The sequence below is a fragment of the Battus philenor genome, unplaced genomic scaffold (assembly GCF_028537555.1).
Source record: "Battus philenor isolate CCGP_79_NKW_IND1 unplaced genomic scaffold, ilBatPhil1.0.hap1 SCAF_11, whole genome shotgun sequence".
Lineage (NCBI taxonomy): Eukaryota > Metazoa > Arthropoda > Insecta > Lepidoptera > Papilionidae > Battus > Battus philenor.
Genome location: NW_027181673.1, coordinates 12,037,486 through 12,065,168, shown reverse-complemented (window position 1 = coordinate 12,065,168; position 27,683 = coordinate 12,037,486). Strand labels below are relative to the sequence as shown.

The window sequence follows — 27,683 nt, the reverse complement described above, 5'->3', positions numbered from 1 at the left end:
GTTACTTTCTACTTAAACTCTAAATTTTGGTTTACTTGTTGGTAAGTCTGTTTTGTTGTAAATAATGTACATTTGTTACTTAGTGTACTTTTTTTTATTTGTTTATGAATAATATAAATATAATAGGGCAAGTTATTTGTTGTACTCGGCGAAACAATTCCTGTTGTTAGATGATTGATTAGTGATTAGATGGATTGTTTTTTTGAGACGTTGAAGGTTCAGGTGATTCTTGCCGTTGAAGAGTCGTCGTCTCTTCAACCTCGACATCAAATACCCCTTGGTCATTATCCTTTTTTACTGCACTTTTACAATATCAATTATTTATTCCAAACAGCAGATCATTCGCGCCAAAAGAACTCTAACGTTCCGATGACGATAAACAACAAACGGTGTTAGTTATGCTATATTGTTAGTAAAAAATAATAAAAAGGTACTTTCCGAAATATTAAAACAAAAAAATAATTTACAATGGTTACGTAAATATTTTATTAATCCATGATTTTTGCTTGGGACACCGGTGTCCCCGTGGTCGTGAAAGGGTTAAATAACTCATGCTAGCTTCGTTAGTAAACAAGACGATATGTTTTATTTCACTAATAATTAATTGTGGTAATTTCGGTCCATTTACATCCATCTTTTATTTATCTATATTATTCCTTCCTTTTTATTTTATTCACTTTTATGTTATTCACATAATTTTTTTACCAGCATTAATTTATCTCCGGACCGACGAAATGGTTAACTATGTCTAAATTAAATATATAAATGTATCCAGTATTGTAATGCTAATTATTTTTACATGAAACAAGGTGGACAGACTAGACTACCTCGTCAAGATTGTCGAAAAACATTGGATGCAAACCGCTTCAAAGTGATATTATTGGACATTTGTGGAAATTTATTTTAATCGCATTTGAGAACCTAAATCTTATAATAGACTTTGTGTAAGATATAATTCTGTTTCAAGCAGTGGTACTCAACCTTTATTTTGTACAAGCGACTAAAATTTATTAACTTTGAACAGGTGACCTGATACATCGTTTAAATTAAATGTTACCAGGCTAGCATTATATCTAGTCATCCGCTAACTCTTGAATTTGTCGGGCATAAATTTTGTTCAAAACTTAGATTTCATTTCGCTGCATATTAAAGAACTTTATGCAACGTTTTAGACTATATGAAAGATTCACTTAAGCGTGCACTGCTAGCTGTGCGACTTTATTACACAAGGTGCTATAACTTTTGCAATATTTGAATTACGTGTGTGTTAACACATGCGTATTAATATATTTACTACTATGTATTTTCTATTTGGAATTGTATGTGGGAAAATAGTTTTAATCGGTGTCTTTTTTAACATAATTTAAAAGATTTTTGTATATACAATAGTAGAACTAGGAGTAGGTAGGCTAGGTGGAGTAAAACCATTGTCTGGATGCCGGCAACGAACGCCGATCATCGTGATGATCTATAGGGGAGGCATATGCTTTAAGGTAGGTGATTCTACATGGTTATATAAATATCTGGACCAAGAGATAGTCACCTGTAGAGTTTACGCTCCGTATTGCTGGCCACTACGGTCGCAATACTTTTATTTCAAAATATTCTTATGCGTTCCAATTTAAATTCGAACGCCAATTTGAATTTCGACGCCATCAGTGATGTGTCACAGCTGCGGTTAGGTTCGTGTAAATTAAAAATAATCTTTGTACATATTATTTTACTTCTCAACGTGCTCAGGTGGTTAATAACCTTTACCCGCTAGTCGCGTCTTTTATATTTATTACAGAAATTTTTTTTTTCTACTGGCAATATTTTATTTCTGAACGAAGGCATAAATGTCACTACATTTATTGACATTATATCTGTGGCGATAATTCTACATAATATTCTTCAAAGAGATAACTTCCTTTACATTACAAAAAATTAAATAAACCGAAAAACAAGCTTTTTAGTTTAATTTATATAATCTATAAAGTTTTATTAGGCTCCATTATTTAATATCTATACCTGGAGAGCTAATTTATACCTTAAGCTTTTCACAAATAAAGATTGCATGTCTACTATTATGAATCTTAGAAAATTCCTACTATCATAAATCTGTCGTATTCCATTACAGAATTGTTAAGGTTTTGAACATTACACAGATGTAATAGTCTTGCTTAATTTATTGCAATAGAAAGAAATCGCAATGTCAAATATTAAAACTTTTTTCATTCGTTAGAATATAACAATGGCTACGAATAACACATAGCTTGCATTATATAACAATTACATTCAAAATTATTATTATAACCGGTATTAACAACGCTTAGGATGATTTGTATTTCGACAGTTTTAATAGTTTTTTTTTTTACAATTCGGAATATATATCAATCTCATTTAATGCCTATATTACATAAGAATTTAAAAAAACGTGAATAATTTCTGAAACATATTGAACACAACTTGCTTTATTGAATTTGAGTACGTGCCATTGATAAAACTCGAACTCATTTAAAATGTTACTTACATTAAATTTAACAAAGAACCAGAGCATATATAAAATAAATATCTTTTCTTGTTACTATATGAGCAAAATCTATAAAAAGTAGAATGTTTTCCCACATTATATCTGCAAAATGGCTGGTAATAACATTTTCTATTTCTTTACCGGCTACTAGGTTGGGAAAACTCTATTTAAAAAGTGTAGTTCTGGGTAATCGACTAAATCGTTAATAATTTACTATTACATCACATGTAAAGATGCCATGTTGAAAAATATAATCTGTGGCTAAAATTAAGCAGCGTTATAGGTGTAAAAGCTTGAAAGGTATGCATGTATAGCCCATAAAAAGCCTTATATTTTTTATACCTATAACTAATACCCATGTATATTTACAAGACTACGGCATTGCAGGGCAGGTTAGGAAAGATTTTTTAACTTCTCGCTTTCCTTCTTAAAATAAGCACTTTACTCTACTATTTTTTAGAGATGCAAAGGTTGCAGTAATAATTACTTAGACATCAATAGAGATCTACCATCTATGTATAAAGTACTCTAGTCTATAGAACAAAGATATGCTTTTTGGTTCCACAATTTTCTCTCTTCTGAAATCTTCTAAGAGACCTTTCCTAAAATAGTTCGTTTTGACATATCCGAGGATAAGCTAATATTTGCGTGACGTTTTTCTTTACTTGTAAAGGTGATGTAATGGATTTAACACTAATTGTGTGTTTTATGAATCGAAGAAACTAACCACCTACCAATATATGTATGTACATGTAATTATAATTGATATGTTATTAACTGTTGAAAGAGGAGTAGTAGCCCAGTGGTAAGAAATCTGACTTGCGATCGTAGGTTGTGGGATCTGTTCCCTATAAACAATGTTATAAAATTCACAATTTGTGTATTAATTATCCTGGATTTCCACTGCTCACCAACAAGTTTTCAGAGGATGAGCAGCAGCGTCCTCTGCGTATCATAATACCTCATTGCAATCGCGAATCCAGTTGCCAAGTGTGGCAATTATGGTCTATTCCTCATAAATCTTTATTAGGCTTATGCCTTTTGACGAGAATTGTTGAAATACAATTATCAAACTCAAATCTTCAATAACAAATGATATTGTAATATTATCGTTTCATGTAAATTGCGTTGTTACCACGGTTGATAAAAAATGAATAATTAATTATAAGGGTATAATTTACATCACTTATTTAATAATTCACATACCACATAAACAATTTCAAATCTAAATTCAATATGAATTCGAGAATGTTACGTTACAATATTACAATCTGTATTTGCAATTCAAACTACTTATTTGTACTTCATAGTTGAACTTCAATTTGTTAAGTTATAAACTAAAAACACGAGTGTTATGAAATTTTGATGGGAATATATTACTTATCTACAATCTGTGTCTTGTTATTACATATAATTACGGAATTTGGTTAAGTATTTATATTAATTTTCAACAAGATCAATTTTTATTGAAAACAAATATAACAGGGAGTAAAGTTTAATAAATATATTCAAAGAATGTATTTAGATATATGTAATCTACCACAGTGCTTATTTGGGACTTTTACCTAATTTTTAATTTCCCCTAACGACAACCTATTTTAAGTTACAGAATACAAATTTTAAGACTGCATTTCAAAAAGTTTAACATGTCCTTACTATACACACATTCGATAAATAATTCATTACATACAATGCGATTTAGACATTTTGTAAACGACACATGCATTGTTTAAAAACTGTGTGACATGTGACATGAGGTACTGACCTATTCAAGCTATTTGTTAATGATATCTTTTATTTGTCAGAACTTAAATTTCCTGTTGAATCACCCCATGTATTTAAAATCTAATATATAAAATTTCCATGTCACAATGTTAGTTACCGTACTCCTCCGAAACGGCTTGACCGATTTTTACCAAATTTTATATGCGTATTCAGTTGGTCTGAGAATCGGCCACTATATATTTTCCATACCCCTAAGTGATAAGGGTGGTCCACCCCTAAATTTTTTATTTTATTTTTAATACAAAATTTTTTGTTTTTATTTTTTTATAATACAGCATACAAAAAAAAACATAAATTGTGAAAATTTATGTTTTTTTGTTTTCCCTTTTTGTGTTCCCTCTACGATAAACCCTTATTTTTTATTTGTTAATGAAAACTTTTTTTTTTTTGCAAAGCAACGTTTGCGGGATCAGCTAGTTTAATATAAAAACTAATTACACTACTTTAATCGTTAACGGTAAATAGTTTAACTGTTCGACTGCTAAGCAATTTTTTTCAAGAACGCTAGAAAACTGATGGATATATTTTGACTTCGTGTTGTCAAAAACTCTCATTTAGACAAATATCAATCAATATTAAAAATTCTTTTCGAACGATTTCCCTTTGATCATGGCTTCAAGCAGCGATGTAAAAAGATTTAAAATAAGTTATGATGAAGCATCAGAGGGAGTCGCACATCTAGGTCAACTAGGGCTTACAATACCGAGCCAAAATCTGAATACCGGTATTTCATATTTGAAATAAGAAATATTGGGATACCGGTATTAGAACCGGTATTATTAAAAGAAAAATTATTAGTTATATTTTTACATACCTCAGTTGTTATATTGACTTGTTAACAAATAATGAATGAAATCCAATAAATATTGTTCTGAAATGAGTAGATATTATTTATTTTGTCACATAGTAGAAGTAGATAGATACAAAAAAACATACAAGTAAAAAAAAGTACATGTTAAATTCTATGTTACATTTTACGTATAAATAGGCTCGTACGACATTAAATAATTAAAGAAGCAAAAAATATAATTAAATTGAGAGTATTTATGAAATAATATTTAATAACTTGTATTTCGTTTATTAAAGTATGCACTAAAAAAAAAAAAAAACAATCACTTTATATTGCCGACACCGCCGCTTCTCAATGGTGACATACTCGGCACTGTATGTGTAATAAATGTGCCTGATATAGATTTTAATACAGTGAAATTGTTTGAATATCTTCAAAAAAAATTCTGGAAATTAATTAATATTATATTAAATTAGATTTATATTGTGCGTAAATTCAATTTTTATCAACTAATGTAGTATCAAAATACCGGTATTTTACATAAATACCGGTTTTTAATTACGGACAAAAATCGTCCGGGATTCCGGAATCCCGGTATTGTAAGTCCTAAGGTCAACAGACATGCTGAAATTCGCAGCACAACAGCGACCAGAAGCTTACCAGGCTAGGTATGATAGCATTTAAATTACTTATCCTTAACCTTTTATACAATAATTAAGTTCGAGAATTCCCTTAGGAACCGTGGTTCGGGTCGTTACATAATTTATTACTCCGGATTTCAAGGTCGTCAACCTCTTTGCTGGCTGAGCGAACGCTCCAGGGAGTAACAGGACGCTAGGAACTACAAAACAGAATCTCGGCGTAAGCTGTCAATCAAATGGCTATTTAATATTGTCATTTGAGGGTGGCCTAAACTGATGCTCATTACAATTGGTTGCTATTAGCAGAACATTGTGAAAACTTCTAAAAATAAAATACTACCAAATTTAAGTATGTTAATAGCGGGAGAAGAATGGAAAAAAGCTCTAAGAAAACTTCTATCATTAATCATAAATTCAGCTTGGTATGTAGGTTCATAAAGTGTAAGTAATATTTTAATAATTAAGGTAAAACCACCAGTAATTGACACTGTACTATTAGTTGACACTTTGAGGAAGAAAATAAAATATTAAGAAAAATACAGGTTGCCATAAATCGAGATCGTGTCTAAGGTATAGTATAGATATCTTGCAGCACCAAAACAAACTAACGTGGTGTCTTATACAACACCACTGGTTACCCCGTTTGCATGACGGCAACCGCACGTCTCGCACCATTTTTATTGTTATTTTCTTGTGAAGTTTGTTAAGAGCAAGCGAAAAGAATTTTAATGTTGGAAAGGTAATATTATTTTACATTGTCAAATAAACATTAATTTCTTTAATTATATTAAAGTTTGAAGCGTGAATGCATATTATTTAAAATCACATTCAATAAAAACTATATTAATAATTACTACTATATTATTAATTACTGAAACTCGAAATCACATAAATTTGAGTAGTTGACATGTGAGTGTCAACTTATGGATTGTAGTATAATTTGCTGATAGTGTTTTATTTATTGTAATTATGCTACTTATACGTTAAATTACTCTATTTTATCTTCTAAAATAATTTTGAACTATTTTGTTCAGTAGTTGACAGGAGGTGTCAACTATTGGAGCTGTAAGTGTCAACTATTGAATATTTAGATTAGATTTTTTTCGTTATTTAGATGCCACCGACAAAAGGAAATTTTAGAAATTATACACAAGATAGCCGTAATAGATAAAACAGATTCTGGTTGGATGACTTGTGAGGCGTTTTTTGAATTTATTGCTGACATTTTCGATCCTTGGCTAGAGAAAGAAAAGATTCCTTTGCCGGTCATTCTTTTTGTAGATGGGCATCAGTCTCACCTAAGTTTACAAGTGAGTAAGTTTTGTGAAAAAAATGGGATTATCCTCATTACTCTGCACCCCAATGCAACACATCTATTACAACCAATGGATGTTGCGGTTTTCAGAACGCTGAAAGAGCATTGGAAACAAAAGGTTCACGAATGGAGATTATCTAATTAAGAATCTCCAATCTTAAAGAAAAAAGATTTTCTAAAATTACTAAAAGAAGTTATCAACACTATACAGAACGCAACAATCTTCGAAAATGGTTTTAGGAAATGTGGGCTATTTCCATGGAACCCAGAAATTGTCTCTGTCCCACTAAACAATGAAGGTGATCAACTTACGAATGTTGAGGAACGTAAAAGATTTTTAAAAGAAGGGCTTCGGTTTCTCAATCTAAGTATTCCACAAAGCAAACTCATTACATTTCGCAATGGAGATAAAAATGAGTTGGATGAAAAAGATATGTCACTGTTTGAACTATGGAAAAATACAAAATTAGAAATAGAAAGTGGTTTGATAAATACCTCTGTTATCAACTAGCCTACCAAAGAAAGCAGTAAAGATATTAATCTGTTATTATCTACAGAAGCAAGCGGTATTACTACGCTCGCTTCTGGTGGCATCAATGAGTGCAATAACTAAATTAACGAAGATAACAACCTAGCATCTGAAAACAACATTTCTACGGTTTTTGAAGAATCTTCTGAAAATGGTACGAACCTTTGCTAAGCTGGACCTTCTTCAGTGTCAGCGGAAATCCCCAGCCCTTTCAAAAGACATTTCTATTACAATAAAAATCAAGAAGAAATAAAAAAAAATACGACCTATAAAAGAAAGAATGCCTGCCATAGTTTCGGGACATCTGTGTCAAGAATACTTTAGAAAGAAATTAGCAGAAAAGGAAGAATTAGAAAAAAAAATGTAACATGCTGCTGAAAGACAAAAGAAAAGAGAAGATAATGAAACACCAAAAAAGCGAAGATTCAGAAGTGTAAGAAAAAGACTGAAAAGAGGGTGTTAAATTTTGGTGATAGTTCTGACACATACTGATGGCATTACTCTTGACAGTGAAAATGAGTCTCAAAATGAGAGCGATGGAGAAAACATATCTGAAAACAATCTTAAAAATCCAGTACAGAGAAAGGTAGGAGAGTATGTAGTATTTTATTACGAAGAAGAGTCATTTCCAGGGGTTATTACTCATGTTACCAAAACAGCTGCTTCTATTTCGGCAATGCAGAAATGTGGAAGACTTTGGAAATGGCCTCAAAAAGTGGATCTTTTGGACTATAATTGGGAAGACGTGTTGTATCATATCAACGAGCCATTAAACACGAGTCAGACAAGACATGTGTACTCTGTCCCCGAATTAGATTTTTTTATGGAACTAGCTGATATCTTTTTTGTATACATTTTATACCTTCATATTAATTTAAGCATACCTATGTCAACTACTGAAAAAAAAAAGTGTCAACTACTGAATATTTTAGTTTCCACTAGGTGTCAACTACTCAACATAGTACTTTTATGTTATTAAAAAATAACATAAAAATACACATTAGTTTTATTGCTACAATCTTGTCACATTTTGAAAGGGGAATAATTAGCGCATCCAGTAATGACAAGCAGTTCCGTCTAAGATGATTTCATACCAAACCATCTCAATAAACATCTCGATAAATCGTTAAGGTGTCATCTACTGGGTACTTTACCTTAATAGATCATAGAGGAAAAAACTAGCGAACAAAATCAATACTTTTACACAAATCTACGAAATGATCCGTTCATTCATTTGATCATTATTATCATGGGAATTCCAAAACAGAGCTCTTCCGCACAGATTATAAAATACGAAACATTTCTACGCCGTAAAATTTCTACGCTTAATCTAGGGACGATAGCTTTTATTAGGTTAGTTACGCCTAGTAACAAGCAAGAAATTTAAAAAAGTACACAAAACAAACTATTAAGTAAATCTACTACAGTAATATAAAGCATTTAATAAATTTGAATACTGCTTTGGAACGAAATATTCAAACCGCTGTCAAAGGATATTTGTGAAAAAGACCACAAGAAAAATGAAGCTTTATCTTCTTATTTTTGTTATTTTCTTGCCTATTATTGATTTTACATCGTCAGGTAAATTTTTTTCACAATATTTTAATTTTATTCATCACTCTCCTGTCATTTCTATTTCTTAAATAATTTCCTTCTGCTTTTCACATACTCTTTCTACCCTTTTCTTTTATATCTTCTTTAAAACATTGCCTTTTTTACCTCGTTCTCATTACTAGATAACAGATTTATTACAGTATTACAGATAATTTGACTTGTATATCACTTTTATTTACATTTAATATTAATTTGTAATAATAATTTTCTGTCCGGTAAAACTCTTTTTATATCTAATCTTATTTACATTATTATATATACACAAACCTCACTTTGAATAGTGGTTACGTTCCAAAAAAACACGACGCAAATTGAAACGCCGCAAAGTGAATTAAGATTTTCTATAGCAAACCATGTAAAGATCGAAGATAGGTTCCGGGGTCACAAAAATACTACTTTTTAAAAAGAATATTGAACAAAGTAGATATTTAAAAAACAATCATAATACCACGTTGTGATCGCCAACCCGCCTGCTAAGTGTGGCGATTATGTTATATCCCCTATAGATATCTTTAGGGAAGACCTACTATGGCTTGCTTTGGGTATCGATGGGCTGAAATTTACAAGATGATGATGAAATAAATAAAAATGAATATGTCTAATTATGGCATTTTCTCACTTAATCTTCGTAAAAGAAATTCGTTATTGTATATTGACTGTAACTTGGGTGAATAGTTATATCGAGCCCGTTCTACGCCACTCACACAAAGTTCAGTACAGGCATCAATAATACGCTGACATAGTAATAAGACAGCTTGAAAAGGTCACATGCATTCTTTAAGTGAAACTAATAGCGCCTCCTTAGACATAGTACAATAAATGTATTCAACTCATATTTTATGCCCATTTTAACTTGCTGTCTTTTAAAGCTATGAACTACCTGAAGTAAATAATTTGACAACACATGTCATTGGTAAGCTTTCTGTATAAGATCAATAGGCGCTGGAAGCAACTTTGAAACAAATATCAGGAAACTGAAATAGAGTACCTTGGGAGTAGAAGGAGGTTCTCTATCCTAAATGAAGTAAATCGACTGACTATTCTGTAAAGTAGACCGCATGAATTTTACATTACTAAATGCTCATATTTGTTAAAGATGAAGGCTATTTATGCGCCTGTAGGAATAATGTCACGGAAAGGTCCCACCATCACGCAGAGAATTAGTTACAGTCCTGTTGCACATGAACCGTTGCTAGAATTCCGTCCTTTTATCAACAAAATGATTATTTTGGTGTCCGACAGGAATATGGTTAAAAAGACAACGGATTAAAATTCTTGGTTAAAGTGGCAACGACATGTGTCTTAACTACTAATATAATAGGTAAGTATTTGTAATACGTCAATGTCTAGGCTTTGGTATTTTCATGAAAATACTAACGCATCTATGTTCTGTAACAGAAAAAAAATTTCAAACCTTCTCTTGTATCATAGTAATCAAGTTAATTAAAAAATCATTAGCAAAATGTGTTGCTCATTAAAATTTGCTACTATAATTTAGTCAGGAGACAAAGTTTAATTTTCTTACCCAGAGGCTTGACTAACGCTGCTACAGAAAATGATAATAAATGTAAAAACATTAATATATTTCGTTAACTCAATTTGATACATAATAACGAAATATTTAATAAGAATTTAATCAATTGGAGGGAGCTATGTACGGTATTTCACTGCGAGATTGAATTAGAAATTTGATATAATTATTATAACATAATTGCCGAATAAAAAATATAATTCACTAGTTTTCGATAAGCTCCGAAACATCTTAGCGACGACGACCAATAAAACATATTGATCCAGACGTGATCGCTTACGAAGGACTAGTTGAAGGTCACCCAGAGAACATTGAAGAGGGCTTTGCTCGGAGTTTCGCTGCAAGATCTAATCAGAAATGAAAAAATCAGCAAAAGCTCCAAGGGCACCTGCGAAACTGTTAGAATTGCTCGTCTGATGTGGCAATGAGCGAAAAGGTTATCGAGTAGCGATCACGAGCCGGAAGACACGACGTGAGTATGTCTCTCACTAGGTGAGATAGTTCAGATCGTGGAAAATCGCTCGATGCGGGAAACCTAAGTGTGGATATCGTGGCAATTCTTAGGGGTGGCCTTACAGTGGCTGTCTTTTCGCTAAAAAGAAGAAGAGGAAGTCATCATCATAGTTTCAATCGTTGACAGCTGGACATAAACCTCTCCTATATATTTTCAATATGACCAGTAGGAAGCGGTTTGCATCCAGTGTCTTCCAATAACCTTAACAAGGTCAGCTATCCACCTCATTTATAGACGTCCTATCGTTAACCGACAAGCAAAAGAGGCAATGTCTAACCTAATCTATTGGCTCCAACCTGCTCCGGCTATTACGACTTTAAGACACGGTCTTGGACACGGTCTTCGACGTGGTCTTTTTAACAAACATCTATTTACATTAGGTGTTACAGACAGTCATTTGTGCAAGGCGAGCCTATGGAACAGCTGCTCACATACTATTTCGTTGTTGTACGGTACCTCGATGTTCGGAGATGGAAAGCCCTATAGAATGCTATCCCTATGTGCCTAGCCAAGTTCGCCGGCAACATTAAGGGTCTGCTGGGTTTTCTCGATGACTTGGCTTGAGTAAGGCCAACCCCGACGCAAAACGAGTGCAGTACCGCTTGGTTGCGGAAATCGGCCCGCAGAGACTAGACAAGTCATATAGTTCTTCAGCGAGTCTGCTCAAAGCTGATTCCGGCTCCTAGAAAATTCCTGAGCTTCTTCATGCATTCGTTAAGGAACTGCGAGTTTGCCAACAAGGATTGAATTGTAAAACCAGTTTTCAGAGCCATAAGTCACCACTGATAACACATTGATTGTAGACGTTTGTAGCAGTTATATTTCAAAATAAATACAAAATAATATAAAAATCAAACATATTTTATTGGTCATAAAACTAATTATTTACAATATTATACAACTTAACTAGATAAAACTTATATTAAGTTTTACTTTTAGTTACATATATACGTATACAATTGGTAACAATCTCGTACATGGTAACTTTCTTGATAAATTTTTGACAACATTAACGGACAATTTAGGTATATTTAACTTTAATATTTATATAATTTTGACTCGAAAATACAAACCTTAAAATAGTTATTGACTTTTTAAACCGAAAATGTTTAAACATTGTAATAAATATTCGTCATATACAAAATATTTGTTTGTATATACAATTGTAAATTATAAATTCTTCTTTACTATCGAACTGCTGTCGATGAACTTCGAACTTTTCAACAGACCGTTCGACTTGTATAGCAATTTATTCATACGTCTGCCTTGTATGTAATCCACAAACCGTTTAAAACCTAGTCTCACAGCGTAAGTTATAAGTGCTGAAGTCACGACGAGAAGAAAGACAAACGCTAGAGCAACATCCAATAAGTAATACTGGAAGAAGTTCAGATCTTTCGCTGGGGACAACAAATGGTATGCACCTTTATGTCGTATCACATATTCAGTCCAGTATATAGCCCTTTCCAACGGTGTCTCTTTCTGATCCCTCAACAATATCTGTCTTCTTTTAACTTGAATTTTGTATTTAGGCTCATCGATAACTTCTCTTATAGCTTTATATAGTTTATCTGAAGTTAAATATTGAAGGTTGAGTATTTTCGCGTAGCCATCAACCTCGGCTTTGGCAGCGTTGGCGTCATGGTCGCAAAATACCGGAATTGATACTATAGGAACACCGTGGTAAACGGTTTCGAACATACTGAGAAGTCCGCCGTGTGTTACGAATGCTTTGATCTTTGGATGACCTGAAATAAAAAAGCGCTATTAATACAATGACGAGACAAGATATGATTTTGGACATTAATATACGCCGACGACTGTTGGAGATAAAAGTTTCTCGAATGGCGATCACGAGCCAACGGAGGACTGACGATATAGTCAAGATCGTAGGACCTCGCTGGATACTGGCAGCGCAAAACTGGTATGTACTGATATTTAGGGATGACCTATCCCTTGCACCGGGCGTCTATCAACTGATATAATAGTGATAAAGCAAAACTAAGGAATTATCATTACTTCTATGAATGCCATTTATTTATTCATTTAACAGTTTTACAATCAGCGTAATGGCGGACTTAATGCCTTTTTGGCATTCCGTAACGGATGACTGGTTTGCCCTGAAGTGATACAGAGATAATTAGTAGGCTATTGCCTAAATGTTACACAAAATTTAATTAGATATGTGAATGTATGCAACATATACATATACAACATATAAAACAATACTTAATATATAATTACTCAAAAAACTTGTATTGAAATATAAATACATAATATATATGTACATAAATTGCAGATGTATATATAAGCTATGTACGTAACTCATTAAAGACAGTTATGACGAATCTTCTGCGAAAAAGTCTACCTAGGACGGAAGTCTGTTCCAAAAGGAAAACGCTCTAGTCAGGAAAAGAAGAACATTTACTTGGTTGTCTTTTAATTTTCTCTACTCTCTAAAACCTATAGTATTTATTGTAAGGCAACAAATCAATTAATAAAGTGACTTTATAATACAGTTTATTGATATTTTTTTAAAAAAATACACATTGAAAGATCGTCATTTTGACAGTTATAAATCTATGGGGCCTGTTACGCATAGAAAACTAATAAGCATATTTCTGTAAAAATTATTTTAACTATAAGTGCTATGTTATATGTCATAGTCGTATATACTAACTGCCCTACTTCCGCTTAGCGAGGTCCTCATTGCCTCTTGTGAATGTGATTTTATAGAAACTATTCCTGGTAATTTTTAGAATGCCAAAAAAATATTCTTGTATAAAATTTACCTATTAAAGTAAGTTTAATAACAATAATGAGTTCTCTTCAATCAGCCTTGATAGCGGCATTTCGTATAATCCATTTTAAGCTACTGACCTCTGAGCAGTAAAGAATTTTTAAAAAATTTCACGTCCCTAAGATTTTTGATTCAAGAGATATCGTAATGAGTCAATACGTAGGCAGTTTTACATATTTCTAGAGGTATTACATGTACAAAGTTCATCGTAAAATTCAAATCAATTAAGAAATAAGTGCTATAGATATTCATCTTGCATCACAAACTGCACTAACGGGTCGCTAAGGAAATCTACCGATTCGAATCACAGTTATGTAAGTTTACATATACATAACATAACTGTTAAATACTTTAGAACCGGTTTTTAACTGTCACAACCACATGATGTTTATTAGATAATACTATTAGTTAACGAAAATATGTCAATATTTTGAAACAGAAATATGTAAATGTTATAAATTCCTCTTTCCTACATTTAAAAGATATATAGGATAGTTAGAAATAGATCCAAAAGCTTTGTATAGCTCACTTATCAGCAAAGATATTTAAACCTTTTACATCTATTTCGAATCATCCTGCATAAAGTGGTGATCACTTTCCGAAATATGTAACATTAATTTACTTTATATATTGAAAACGACAGGCCTGACAATATAAAATTTGCAAGGGTAGATAGTAAATATTAATTAATTTTAATATGCATTAATATATAAAAATTTTCTTCCTGTTTTTTTCTCCACAACTATAACACCTTGCGAAACCGAGCAGAGTTAAAAATAAAATATAATAAAAAATAAATATATAATAAGTTGACAATCAATATGAGTTCTATTATAAGTTCCAATGCTGAATAATTGAATTTTATCTTCATAATTAATTCGTATTTACAAAACACTTTTTTTTTTCGCTATATTGTCATTACGTTGTTATTCCTGAAACTACCAACTATTTATCTAAGATATCGTTAGGTAAGGTACCATACTTAATTAACAACAAATGGGTTATACATTTGCCTTTTTTAAGCTCTTATATATATTCCAAATCACCCCGTATCAAAACTGTGTTTCATATAGTAAAGCTTAACTAGATAAGCTACTAATGCAATTCACTATTACGTGTCAAATTTAAGAACGCAACCGCAGTTCGAGACAGTATTATTTATTTCAAAAGCCTTAGGAATGGTCAATTACGAAAACCATATTCGTCACAGTGTTATGCGTATTAAAAAATAAAAAGTTAAAGAAAATGAATAAACAGGAAATAAACGCAATACATATTCGCAGCCTCATTTCTTAATTATTTTATATTTTAATCAGAGTTATATGAATACTTATTTATGGAATATAAATTATCTGATATTATCAAATCATTGCTATAAAATGTGTAATTACAATAAGTGATACCTATTATTGACGTCATTGATAAATAAAAAATATTTTATAAGAAATCTGCTGAAATCAAATTTTATCGTTATTTGCTATTTAGTTTTGGATTTACATTTATATCGTGGCTCATAAATCAGTGTCAATCCAAAATCGGTCCATAAAACAATTAGTGAATATTAAAAAACCACGTATTTTTTAGATTTTTCTAAATTTTTTATTTATTTTCTTCTAAAACCATTGAATTTTGGAAAGGGTGTAGCATACATTAATTTACATCAAATGTGCCTTATATTAACCCTTATAAAGCAAACATCCTGTATTTTATTACAGTACATTATGTTTAATAAGCTTCGAAGGAAATATATTTAATCGCTTTCATTGCATTCTATTGACATTAATATCCTAGACATATATCCGACTACAAAACAAGTTGTTGTAAACAAATCTATGATAAATCAAACGCAACGGTTTCAATGACCGCGTTACATGTAGACGCCACCGCAAGGAGGATGTATATTATGTTATTAGCTTATTAGATAAACGGGTTCAAGGCTCGCAATTAAAGATATAACAACACAAGGTTCGTAAATAAATAATTCTTTAAATGCAGACAATGCATTATGCATGATATCTTTTGGCCAACAATGTATTGGTTTTATAATCATTGTTGTGCTAATCAAGAGTATAAAGAACGTGAACAGTTTGATAATTGTTTTAAACACCTTTGCTAGTATTTAATTAGAGGATACATATTTCGGCCACATTGTACTTGTGCTCGAATAATTTGGAAGGTAAAATGGCTAAAGAAGGATTATCTACTGGATGGACTTTTGAAATTTCAAACGCATGCAACGCTGCTGTGACCATATTAGGCTGCAACCCTTAGTCATAAAGAAACGACTACGGTGAACATAACATATCATCATTGTAGTCGTTTCAGCTCATAGGTGCTGACTGCAGGGCATACGCCTCCCCCATAGATTTCCGTGGTGGCATATATTATAATCCCCACGCTTGGTAGGCGGGTTGGCAATCATAGTGCTTAGATGACGCTGTTGCACATTCTCTGGAAACTTATTTGTGTGCAGAGACAATTCTATATGCAATGCACAACGTGAATTATATAAAATTGTATCTCGGAAATCAAACCCGCTGACTACAATCGCAATTCTCAGTCCTCTATCGCTGGGATACCACTGCTCGACTCATAGATATACAGATAACAAATACAAACAAGTTGAATTAAAATACTACTATTACCTATTATGTCTGGTATGAATTTTTTTTTAATTTTGTAAAGATTTTTTTATTTGGTAGGAAACTATATGCATAATGCTAGTGACGGTAAAAATATTCATATATACTCGACTTCTAATTAGCTAAACACTTCATATTATAAATATATAAATACATATATAATATACATCTCCTAAATATTCCTTTAAACAGTTTTGCGGTAAAAGAGTCGTGCTTACCGAGCAAGTCCTGCTGTGGCAGCCATTTATACAGTCTGACGTTTGAAGGGATATCAGTCAGGTTTTGTTCAGCGTCTTGCTTCCACAGAACTCTTTGTGGTAACCGTCCAAGAGCTTTGACGATCATGTGATGGGCGGCAAGTGGCATTTTGTTAGTCCTCACCGAGGAGCCCATAGACACGTACACAAATCCAGCGTCGCCTGCACCAGCTATCCATTCCTCTATATCCTGAAAAAGTTACATTAATATTTTGGAGCGTTACAGAAATGTGATGCAGAGAGAACTAGAATGTTTCTCTAAAACGTAAAACTAAGTAATATTTTTATGAAGTTTTTTTTTTATTATCATCATCATCATAATTTCAGCTGCAAGACATCTCCTGCTTAACATAGACTTTTATCTAATGTTCCCAATAAGAACGGTAAGCGTCCACCTCCGTTCATTTGTACAACTTCAATAAGATCATCTGTCCACCTTGTGCACGGTCGTCCTGGGCAGTGCTTATCATAGCATACTCTTCAGAACCTTAAGGTCATAGAGGCCATCTCTCCTGCGCGCTATATGTCTTGTACGCTGCCATTTCAACTTGCTAAACCGCAAGGCTATGCCGATTAGTTTCATTGATGTATGGATCTCCTCATTCCTGATTCGAGATCGCGGAAAAATCACAAGCTACTGAAGCGTCTCTGAACTTGATACTGAGGCGCGAAGTGATAGTCCATATTTCAGCGCCGTAATTTTATTTGTTATAAACTATTGTCAGAAAGCTAAAGATATATGAATCTCCTAGGATCCTCGTCGCAGGTCGCTGAATTGTGTTTCATCTAATTCAGAAAGATCGAAGCGATTCATAGGATTATCTCGATGGTATGCAAAGATTTAGATCCTTTAGTTAGAAGAAACTTGTACTGCCGTTTTATCAATAAATATAAAAATAGATTATACTCACCGCATTAAGTATTTTCGGTTCTTTACAATGTATACAAGCGACTTCCGCGACGTTTGGCAAGTATGGGCGAGGGTATGACACTGAATAATGTCCATTTTGTAAAATAAAGCTTACATTCTTGGCCATGTCGTACACGTGTGGAATTTGAGGTCCGAAATGCTTTCTTAAAACACCCTGCAGTATAGTCATACTGAACCGATGAGCCGCCAGTGATCCAATCAACCAGGCAGAGTTAAGAGCTCTATCCACAAATCCCATATTATCTGTGAACGCTCTACCAAAGAATGGTGTTACGGAATAAGGCGCCGGACTTCCGGACATACTGGCCGGTCCGGAATAAAATCCGACGGTGTTTATGTACATGAAAGGTACTTTTAATCGATAGACCACTCCTAAAGCACATTCGGGGTAAGCGCCGTCAAGTATGATAAGATCAAAGGTTCTTCCGGAACGAAGGAAGGATCTTGTCTCGAAGTCTTCTAGAAACGCTTCACAGGCCTGATAACACACAAAAGTTACTTTTTTTAACTAACACAAATACAATCAGTCTAATACTAATTTAGCTAATAATAAGAATATATTGGCCATTAAAAATGTTTTACTTCATCATAGTGATAGTATATTGGTTTCAAGGTAGGTATCTGACCATTTTTGTTGCTTTCTATTAACCCTGACAGTCTGGTATGTAAAAGCTCTTACAGAGCATGTCCCAGTTTAATTTGTACCTATCTTTTGGTTATAGCATACACACGCGCGCAAGCAAGCACGCATGTACTCTTCGACTCATAAGCAGACACACATTAATCTTAATTTTCATTTACATTACTATTTATTTTTAATTTGTCGTTTAGTTTTTTATTTTTAATAATACACATTTTTTACTATTTCATTTATATTTTGTCAATAGATATAATTACTGTTATTTTTAATACATTTTACATACCTTTTAAATTAACATTTTTATTGCACCTCGCAGAATATTACATATTTAAAATGTGGCTATTATCAAGGGGGATATCCACCTTTGCCACATTGTATTGAAATGATACTAATATTGTTATGACATATAGTGTTATTTGTGTACTATTAATAATAAATATATATCTAATAATTTTTTTTCTATTCAAGCATTATTTGTAAACTACATACAATCTTTAATAAAGGTCACCTGGGTACCTCATATCCATATCGAAGAATGTCGTATAAGGGAAGAGGTTCTTCACCCCTCATCTTCGCTCCCACTAGATCAAAGGTCATGTATCCTCGCACGTATGAAGCCAGTCCCTCTGGAGCGATTTCTTCCAAACCAGGTATGTGGAAGTCAGGTGCGAATGCACTGATTAATGTGATGTTGTGTCCTCTGAAATGTCATAGATATATGTATGCTATTTTTTATTTATGTAAGCTGTATATGAATAGTTATATGTATATTTAGTTTTGCTCCGAAGATAAGAATGGTTTCGGAAATAATAAAAAACTCAATGAAAATATAATAAGAAAATGCGTTTTCGAAATTCGGATTATTACTATCATTTATTCTGTGCGCTTTGTCTGCCAACTGCCAGTTTTGACAACTTGCCAATTCACTAGACGACTTGGTTACTTTCTTTCGTCTACAGATCTCCTCATTCCTGATTTGACCTCATAGAAAAATCGTGAACACAGTTGTCTCAATGGCTTCTTAGATTTTGACTTCATTAGCATAGCTCCAAGACCATGAAATTATGCCAATGGGACCGGAAGTGAGAGACCATGTTTCTGTACGGTTGGCCAACATTGGTAATTCACATTGGTTGTACTCTTTCGTCTTTAGGCACTATTGATATTAGGTCTTATTTATGAAACTCCCGTACAGAAACAATTAAAAAAATATAATAGTTTAAAAAAATATGTAAAAGTTTTATATAAAGAAAAATATATAAAACTTGTAGTACCTTCTAATCATTCCTCTGGCGAGTTCCCAAAATGGCATTTTGTGTGATTTCGTGCCTCCCATGGTGATCATGAGGATATCGCTGCCGCATGCTGACGCTGCCAGAAGCAAAGGCAGCCAGAAGATCGGCCACCGTGACTCGTGCTGGAAGAAAAAAATATGTATTAAACTAATATCTCTTTATGTAGGTTGTACAAGGTAATTGACTATATTTTTAAAGCATTATAAAGGTGATACAAAGCTCATTTTTAACTAATGGTATGGTACTCCCTATCCATAAGTCAATGGTTTCAAAAATAATATATAACGATATGATAACACGTAGTTTAAAAAAAGCTTTTACAAAATTCGAATACAAACATATTAAAATTTATCATTGATTATTATCTGTCTCTACAGCCTTTGTTTTTTATTATTAATTCTAGTTTGTATCGCTAGTGTTTTTTACAATATTTTTTTCGCTTTTATTAAACGCAGACAGTTATGAGAGGGTTGACGCTATTTGGTACGGATCTTTCTTCTCCCAGCTGCAACGCATGACAGCTTTTATAATTATTTACAATTTTGCTTACACATTTTTTTCTTATGGGTAAATACAGCTAAAATTTATCCATATTAACAATACAATTTGAAAGTTTAACCCAATTATATATTAGTTAGTACATTATTTTATTTCAAGTCGCTGCCCAAGCGCTACAATACTAGAAGTTGATCTGTCGCATTCTGATAGAAAAAAATAAAGTAATGTAAGTATTTCAAGGTGGTCACTAAATACAGGGTGATTGGAAATGGTTGTAAAAAGCTTTTGATCACATACACACACTCCTGCATTCACCTCTTGAAGCTTTTATACTAATAACGAATCATCATATTTATGTTAATTTAGACAGAAACGCAAAAAATTTAGGTGAACAAAATGTGTTTCGTGATAATTACAGTTTTACTGCATTATAAAAGTTTCCCAAGTTTTAAACTATCTATTAACGTAGTCAGGTGTAAACCATACATTTACAACCGGTTAATAATGATTCAATAAGACAATGCGAAATAGGCATTTTCTCACAATCGGAAATTGTATAAAACACAATATTCACTTCGCACTATTGTCTAACAATTAGCTATATGATTACCTGCTTAGTTTTAACCATTGTCGAATCTTATTTAAACGTACGATATGTGATTGAATTTCATATGGTTTTATTTCATATCTAGAATGCGCTATCACTCTAAATCCACATGTCCAAGAACCATTATGCGTTTAAAGCGAAAGTTCAAATACTGTTGCATGACAAGCTGTCAGAATTTTCCCAATAATTAGATATTATTATGTTACATGTATGTATTTTTATTAAAATTAAGAAAGGATATTATACTTTATAATTATATTAATGTTGTGTTATTCTGATATTATCTCATTTTTCTGCTAATAATAATAATGTTATATGAAATTATTAGGGTTAGTAAAAAACTTTAAATCATTTTTCCTATTTAAAAACAACCTATATCAAGCGATCAAAGCGATCACTCAGAAATATGAAATATTTATGTGGAGATGCGAAAAGCCAATAACTTCCTTTAGTAAAATTTAGTAAAAAAGATTTGTTTTTAATATGTAGTAATTCGAATTTAGAATACGCTTTTTCTTCCTGCCACAATGTAAACAGACGGCCTTGTTAGATTCGTCGGAAGACGCCAGGTGCAGGCTGCTGCTCGCTGGTCCCTAAAAAAATCTTTAGGGGAGACCCTCGTCATTGTACGACTGGAATAATGATGAAGGGGATTTAAAATTCAGTGTTTGTACTATAACGCAAGTGCCAACTACTTCAGGAAGCCATAAGTTTTAGTAAATCGTAACTTTACTAAAATAATATTATAAAAATGATTTTTACATACATATGCTATATTTATAACAACTAGAATATATTTTCACAGTAGTGAGACAACTTTGACAACACCAACCCTTAGCCAGGCACATCTAAACTTTAATGATTACTTTGGTTCGAACTTCCTAGTCGGTTTAAAAAACAACGACAATCTGATTCGAAAACTTCTTCCGTTATTAGTTCTGTTTTTAACATTATGTAACGTTCAAATAAGAAATATCTTTATTATAAATATTGACCACTAATGACATCAATACGTTTTAGTGTTTATATGTTATTGTTCGTTGGAATTCAAATTCGCACGCTAATTAAAATTTGAACGTTGTTAGTGAGTAGCTGCTATTGTTGTTGCGTTAATCATCGTTGTAATATAGCATCATAATAAAAAGGTGAATTTGTTTATAAAACGTAAATTCTTTGTTTACTTTTTAAAATTGATTTTTTCTCCCGATAAAACGCACTTTTACCAACGCTTTTTCCTGTCCACTGAACAGAAGGAATAGTCTTTTTCCGGTACAGCCTTCAAGATTCGAATCGGTTTTTATCTTCTCATTCTAATCAAAATGGCGCCCCTGCGTTAGCCTTTTGAGTTTGATGAATAATCACCAAATCAGGCCAATACGATAGTTGCGAAACGGTATGAGTCAATTTTTGCCAAGAAAAAGTCACGAAAAACCCATGGAGTATGGGAAAAACCAACGGAGACTTGACGAATTCGAAACATGAAAACTTCTTGAAAATTGTTGAGCCAAACGCGACAATGCCAATTCTAACAAACAGCGAGGTCTCTAATTGTCAATCGACAATATTCAAGCACCAAAACATTTTTTAGACGTAGCTCTCGTCGTTTTTAATGACAATTTCACTATACTTGTTGATCACAGTAGTATATAAAAACTTTTATTTTCTCGCCAACGAAAAGAGAAGAAATACGTTGAGTGGTTTCCCACACGCAAAACAGTAATTTCATCTTATAAAACTATCGTCTATAAGAAGTGAAGGGAAAACATTTACGTTATAAATTCTACAAGAAAAAATATAAAAAAATATATATATGATGTTTACCGTCTCTTTGCCGTTTAACTTTTAAATAAACAAGTCATTGCTTCAAAATCATTTGCAACAAAGGGATAAGGTACAGAGTGATAACTTACTTGCGTAACTTATAAAACGTGCTGCTGGAAAATCAACGCAACACAAACGTAGTTATTGCGAAGTTTAACTACATATAAATGTTTTGCAATGTTTATAAAATAATATTGCTTTGATTGTAACTAAAAATTAATTAATAAAATAAAGAACAAATAAAAATATGTGTAGCTTGTCGTGAGCAGTTCTTTTTTGATTGTTTTTATTTTGTTGACGGAAAGTAACTATTCATCTTAGTAACATTTTCAAGTACAACTTTGTAACTACAACTAGCCTGTATTGAAATTTAAATGTGTTTTAAAAAAATCGATATTTTCGACAACATATTTTTCCGAGGTGCCATATTAAATGCCGGATACTTTAACACGGATTGAAGGTGATAGGGTATTGAAGGAACTTTACTTAAAAATTTTACCAGCATACTGATTTAACTGTATTAACCTTTTAAAGCAAGAACCAAAGCCTGCTCTCAAAGGGTACGTAAAGTTATCTACAGCGCGAGCCCATGATAAAAACACGTTCGGAATTTAGGTCTATGCAAATTAGTTTCAACATCTTTCTTCATCTTATATGGGAAGTGACAAAATATTTGCCGGGCATCGAACCTGCCTATGATCTGCGATTGCAAATTTCTTTTTCATAAGACTACCATTGCAATAAGCAGATTCGAATGCGAGATTTTTATTAGGGTACCTTCAGTGGAGGTAACAGTGTGAGCCATAATCTTGTGTAGGATGGAGATCTGCCGAAAATCAGCTCATTTCTGGACGGATTTTCGAAGAAACATTGATGAAATTATTGACGTTTGGATAGGGAGAGGATATGAGTCTAATCGGCGGAGGTGAACGCCCACGTATCGCGAGGATGCCACCTTTAAGCTGCTTAGGGGGGTCGTAAACCTCGACCACCACACCCGACTCCCGGCTCTCCCTACAATGCGATAGATCCGACACACGATGAATCCTTAGAACGCCGAGAAGTTACATGTCATCACCGCAATATTCAGCATCTACTAGTTACCACAAACAAGCGCTCGAAAGTTGATAAAATAATCCGCTTGAGTCTCCTATGGCTCTGAAGCAGATATCACGTATCGGTAAGCACAGCGTAGGACATGCACCCTCAGGGTGGGAAAAAGGCGTTCCAGATCTAGAAGGAGGGCCTGTGACCAGCAGTTAGGGCTTACAATACCGATCTAAAATCTTAAAACCGGTATTTGATATTTGAAATACCGGGATACCGGTTTAAAACCGGTATTTTTAATAAAATATTTACTAGTTATATTTTTATTTTAGAACGATTTTCCTTTATCATGGCTTCAAGCAACGATGTAAAAAGATTTAAAATAAGTTATTGATGAAGCATCAAAGGGAGTCGCACATCTAGGTCAACCAGGGCTTACAAAACCGAGCTAAAATCTGAATAGCTAATACCTAATAGTATTTGATATTTGACTAATAATATAACGAATTCAATATTAAATTCTATGTTACATTTCACTTATAATAGGCTCATATGGTATTTAATAATTGAAGAAGCAAAAAATATTATTAAGTTTAAAGTCTTTATGCAATAATATTAATAACTTGGGTTTTATTTATTAAAGTATGCTCTTTGAAAAACATAAACAATCAATCGTTAAATTTTTACTTATAAACACTATAGTTGATTTGGAAAATTAAACAATCTAATCTAAACAATTTTATAATTTTCGTGTTACATACTTTATGTATTTGTATAAACGAGATCTATTCATTAGGCAGTAGACGTGAAACAAAACCAATCGCTTTATATTGCCGACACCGTCGTTTCTCGATGGTGCTTTACTCGGCTATATATGTGTAATAAATGTGCCTGATATAGATTTTAATACAAAGAAATTGTTTGTAAACCTTAAAAAAATTCTTATAATTAATTAATATTATTTTTAATTGGATTTATATAGTGTAAAAATTCTATTTTTATCAACTCATGTAATATCGAAATACCGGTATATTTACATAAATACCGGTTTTGAATACCGGTCACAAATCGTCCGGGATTCCGGTATTCGGAATCCCGGAATCCAGGTAAGCCCTACCAGCAGTGTACGTTCTATGGCTGAAATAATGATGATATGCGCTATTTTTTAAATATTACTTTTTTCCATCAAAATTGTTGATCAAATATTTAAAATATTTAACGACTTGAAAAACTTTACTTGGTTGACCTCACCGACTATCTTAACCGCAGTAACAAGTGCTCGTTATATGTTGCAATATCTTACAATGTTTTCATCGTCGATTCATTTCGTAAAATTCCATTAATGTTGCCAATCTAGTATGATCGGTGATGTCGTAAAGTTTAATCATTTGCTCACACAGTCCGTATATATCTTTAATAAATTGACGTTAATAAATCATGTAACTTAAGACCTTATCATCTTGATAAAGGTGCACTTTTTACTTTAATGAATACAATGTATGAAGCAACCACCTGTGTTTATGTACATACAATAATTCCTTATAATACGTACGAAAGATCATAATTGACATGATTATAAGACGAGGGGGTGCACGCGGTGTAGCTAGGCCCTCGACTAAGTTGACCAACGACATAGTTATGGTCGCGGGAAGTATATGAATGTGGGCAGCGGAAGACCAATCATCGTGGCGATCATTTCAGAGAAGCCTATGCAGCAGAGGGCGTCTATCGGCTAAAAAAAAGAAGAATTAACGCACCTACTTTATTTTGTTTAAATGAACGTTTGTACTATTCTTGACGGCTTACTGTTATTTCTGATTCTTAACTCTCAAAATTCGATTTCCTATAACATATAGCATTTTCTAAATCAAAAAGTTCAAGGCACATAGTTCGTGCAGACGACTGCTGTTGGAACGCTAAGATTCTCATGTGGCGACCACGAGCAGGTAGACGCGGCGTGGGTAAGCCCCCCACTAGGTAGACCGACAACATAGTAAGTCAAGGAGTCGGATATGAGCTGCACAAGACGAGTCATTATAGAAATGTTTAGAGCAGATTTTTAACTTGCTATCGTAATCGTCCATCCGCCGACATGAACAGAAAAACTGATTTTCACATCACATGTCTTCTCGATAAACTTCAATCATTTCAGAATACTACTATTTTAGTTCTATTAAAGTAAAAGGACATCAGGTGAAAGACAATTGCAAATCCAAACTAAAATGTCGTGCCAAGATAAGGTTCGTTAAAGGTATACTCAGATGGGACCTTTTCAATATCAGACCCTTTTCACAAAACCTCTAACATAAAATAATTTATTTCATACGACTTCATTTCAAACATATTTCATACATCTTAGTAAGCCTTATATGAAATATAACAAGAGTAGATCTGTTACGTGTGTACATCTTTATAATGTAGATGCAAAATAGTTGTATATCTATGCATATGTTACTAAAAACACATTGCATATATTACTGAATATTTTGAAATAATTGGTCGACTAAAATTTAATATCAAGGACTAGCAAATCGCAGAGATCTTTAATATACATTTATTTATTCATATAATTAATGTTAAGGATAAATATGTAACCGTTCTTGATAGAGCAAGCAACTAAGAAGAATTATCTGCCCCTGACTCTTGTGCCTAATGTTTTAACCCTGGTGTGATTTTGGAATTAATGCGTGGGGATAATATTTTATAATCTGTGCACAATCTTCCTTTATCTCTTCTTACATGGGATACTCTCTCGTTGCTCTTGCATTATGCCAGACTTCTTTTTCACGCCGTTTATTTATCTACGGGGATAGTTACTTACACTACCGTAATTTTAACAGCCCCCAGCCATGAGTATGGTACGACTGCGAAAGTAACAAAAGAGTATTTCATGTAGGATTTACCCACAAAAATTGTATGGATATGAAGCGAGACTTTGTGTAAAGTAATAGAAGAATAGAAAATTAACGTTAAATCTTTGTACCAAAAACTTAAAAGGCCGCTAGTTTTTGTACAAGCATTAAACATGTACGCACTTCAACTCTGTTAAATATACATTATACAAGAATAGAGTGCGAAATATCGATAGCAATTTACAGATAATAATATACCGGAGTTTGCAATAAAAATTACGACATCGTTGCAAATAATTTCACAGCTAGTTTATCTGTTTTATTTATAATGAAATTGCAACAAATTAGTTGTCTACCTTCGAAGTGTCGCAAGTCGCTTTTTGGAAACTGTGCTAAGGAATTTCACGATTTAATCCACGGTTCTCCTTGATAGTCGGATTTTAGGAAAACTATTCATCCTTTTATTATTAGTATCATTCGCATTTAAAGCCTTTCCTTTTACCTTTTCGACAAAAGAGTCCAATAGTTTATTTATTTTACTTTTTGTTTATGTAATATTTAGTACGTATACTGCTGAAGTAATTACAAATTTTCTTCTATGAATGACAGATCATAACTGATATTATCTTATTTGGTAAATCATCATGTAGATTCCGAAACATTTGCTCAATAAAGCCGAGTGTATCTTACCCACTTTACTTCATTCAGATTACTATAGTTTATCAAAACTTGTTAATTTTCTTGTTATTTAATAATTTAAAAGAAAATAATGACACGTACACGAGTGGGAAATGTTTCTTTGACCAAAATGTTAAGGCTTTGGCAAGATAGGAACATCTCCTTCGCAACTGAAGTGAGAGTCGTGGGAACTCTAGTATTCTCAATGTTTTCATACTCCAAATCATGGCATGGATTGTAAAAGACCTGAAAAGGCTTGAAGCCCTTGAAATGCGGTGACGGCAAGTCCATTTTCGACCAATTCAGACTGAAAGATCAAGACTAGATTCTGCATAATAAGTCACCAAAGTGCATAAGTTAATTTGCCCACCTCGCCCACAGATA

The 27,683-nt window shown here is 32.8% G+C and overlaps 1 protein-coding gene across 2 annotated transcripts in view; it reads right to left on the bottom strand.

Annotated features, from left to right (window-relative positions):
- Positions 1-12,272: 12,272 nt before the first annotated feature.
- The window catches only part of LOC137928523 (UDP-glucosyltransferase 2-like), a 64,729-nt gene continuing 49,318 nt past the window's right edge, over positions 12,273-27,683 (bottom strand). For both annotated transcript variants that reach the window (XM_068771423.1, XM_068771424.1), the window contains 5 exons: positions 19,776-19,918; positions 19,018-19,201; positions 17,842-18,339; positions 16,892-17,120; positions 12,273-12,979 (listed from right to left, as the gene is read on the bottom strand). In XM_068771423.1, coding sequence (XP_068627524.1) covers positions 12,402-12,979; positions 16,892-17,120; positions 17,842-18,339; positions 19,018-19,201; positions 19,776-19,918 — 1,632 coding nt within the window. In that variant the 3' untranslated portion in view covers positions 12,273-12,401. The remainder of the gene's footprint in view (positions 12,980-16,891; positions 17,121-17,841; positions 18,340-19,017; positions 19,202-19,775; positions 19,919-27,683) is intronic.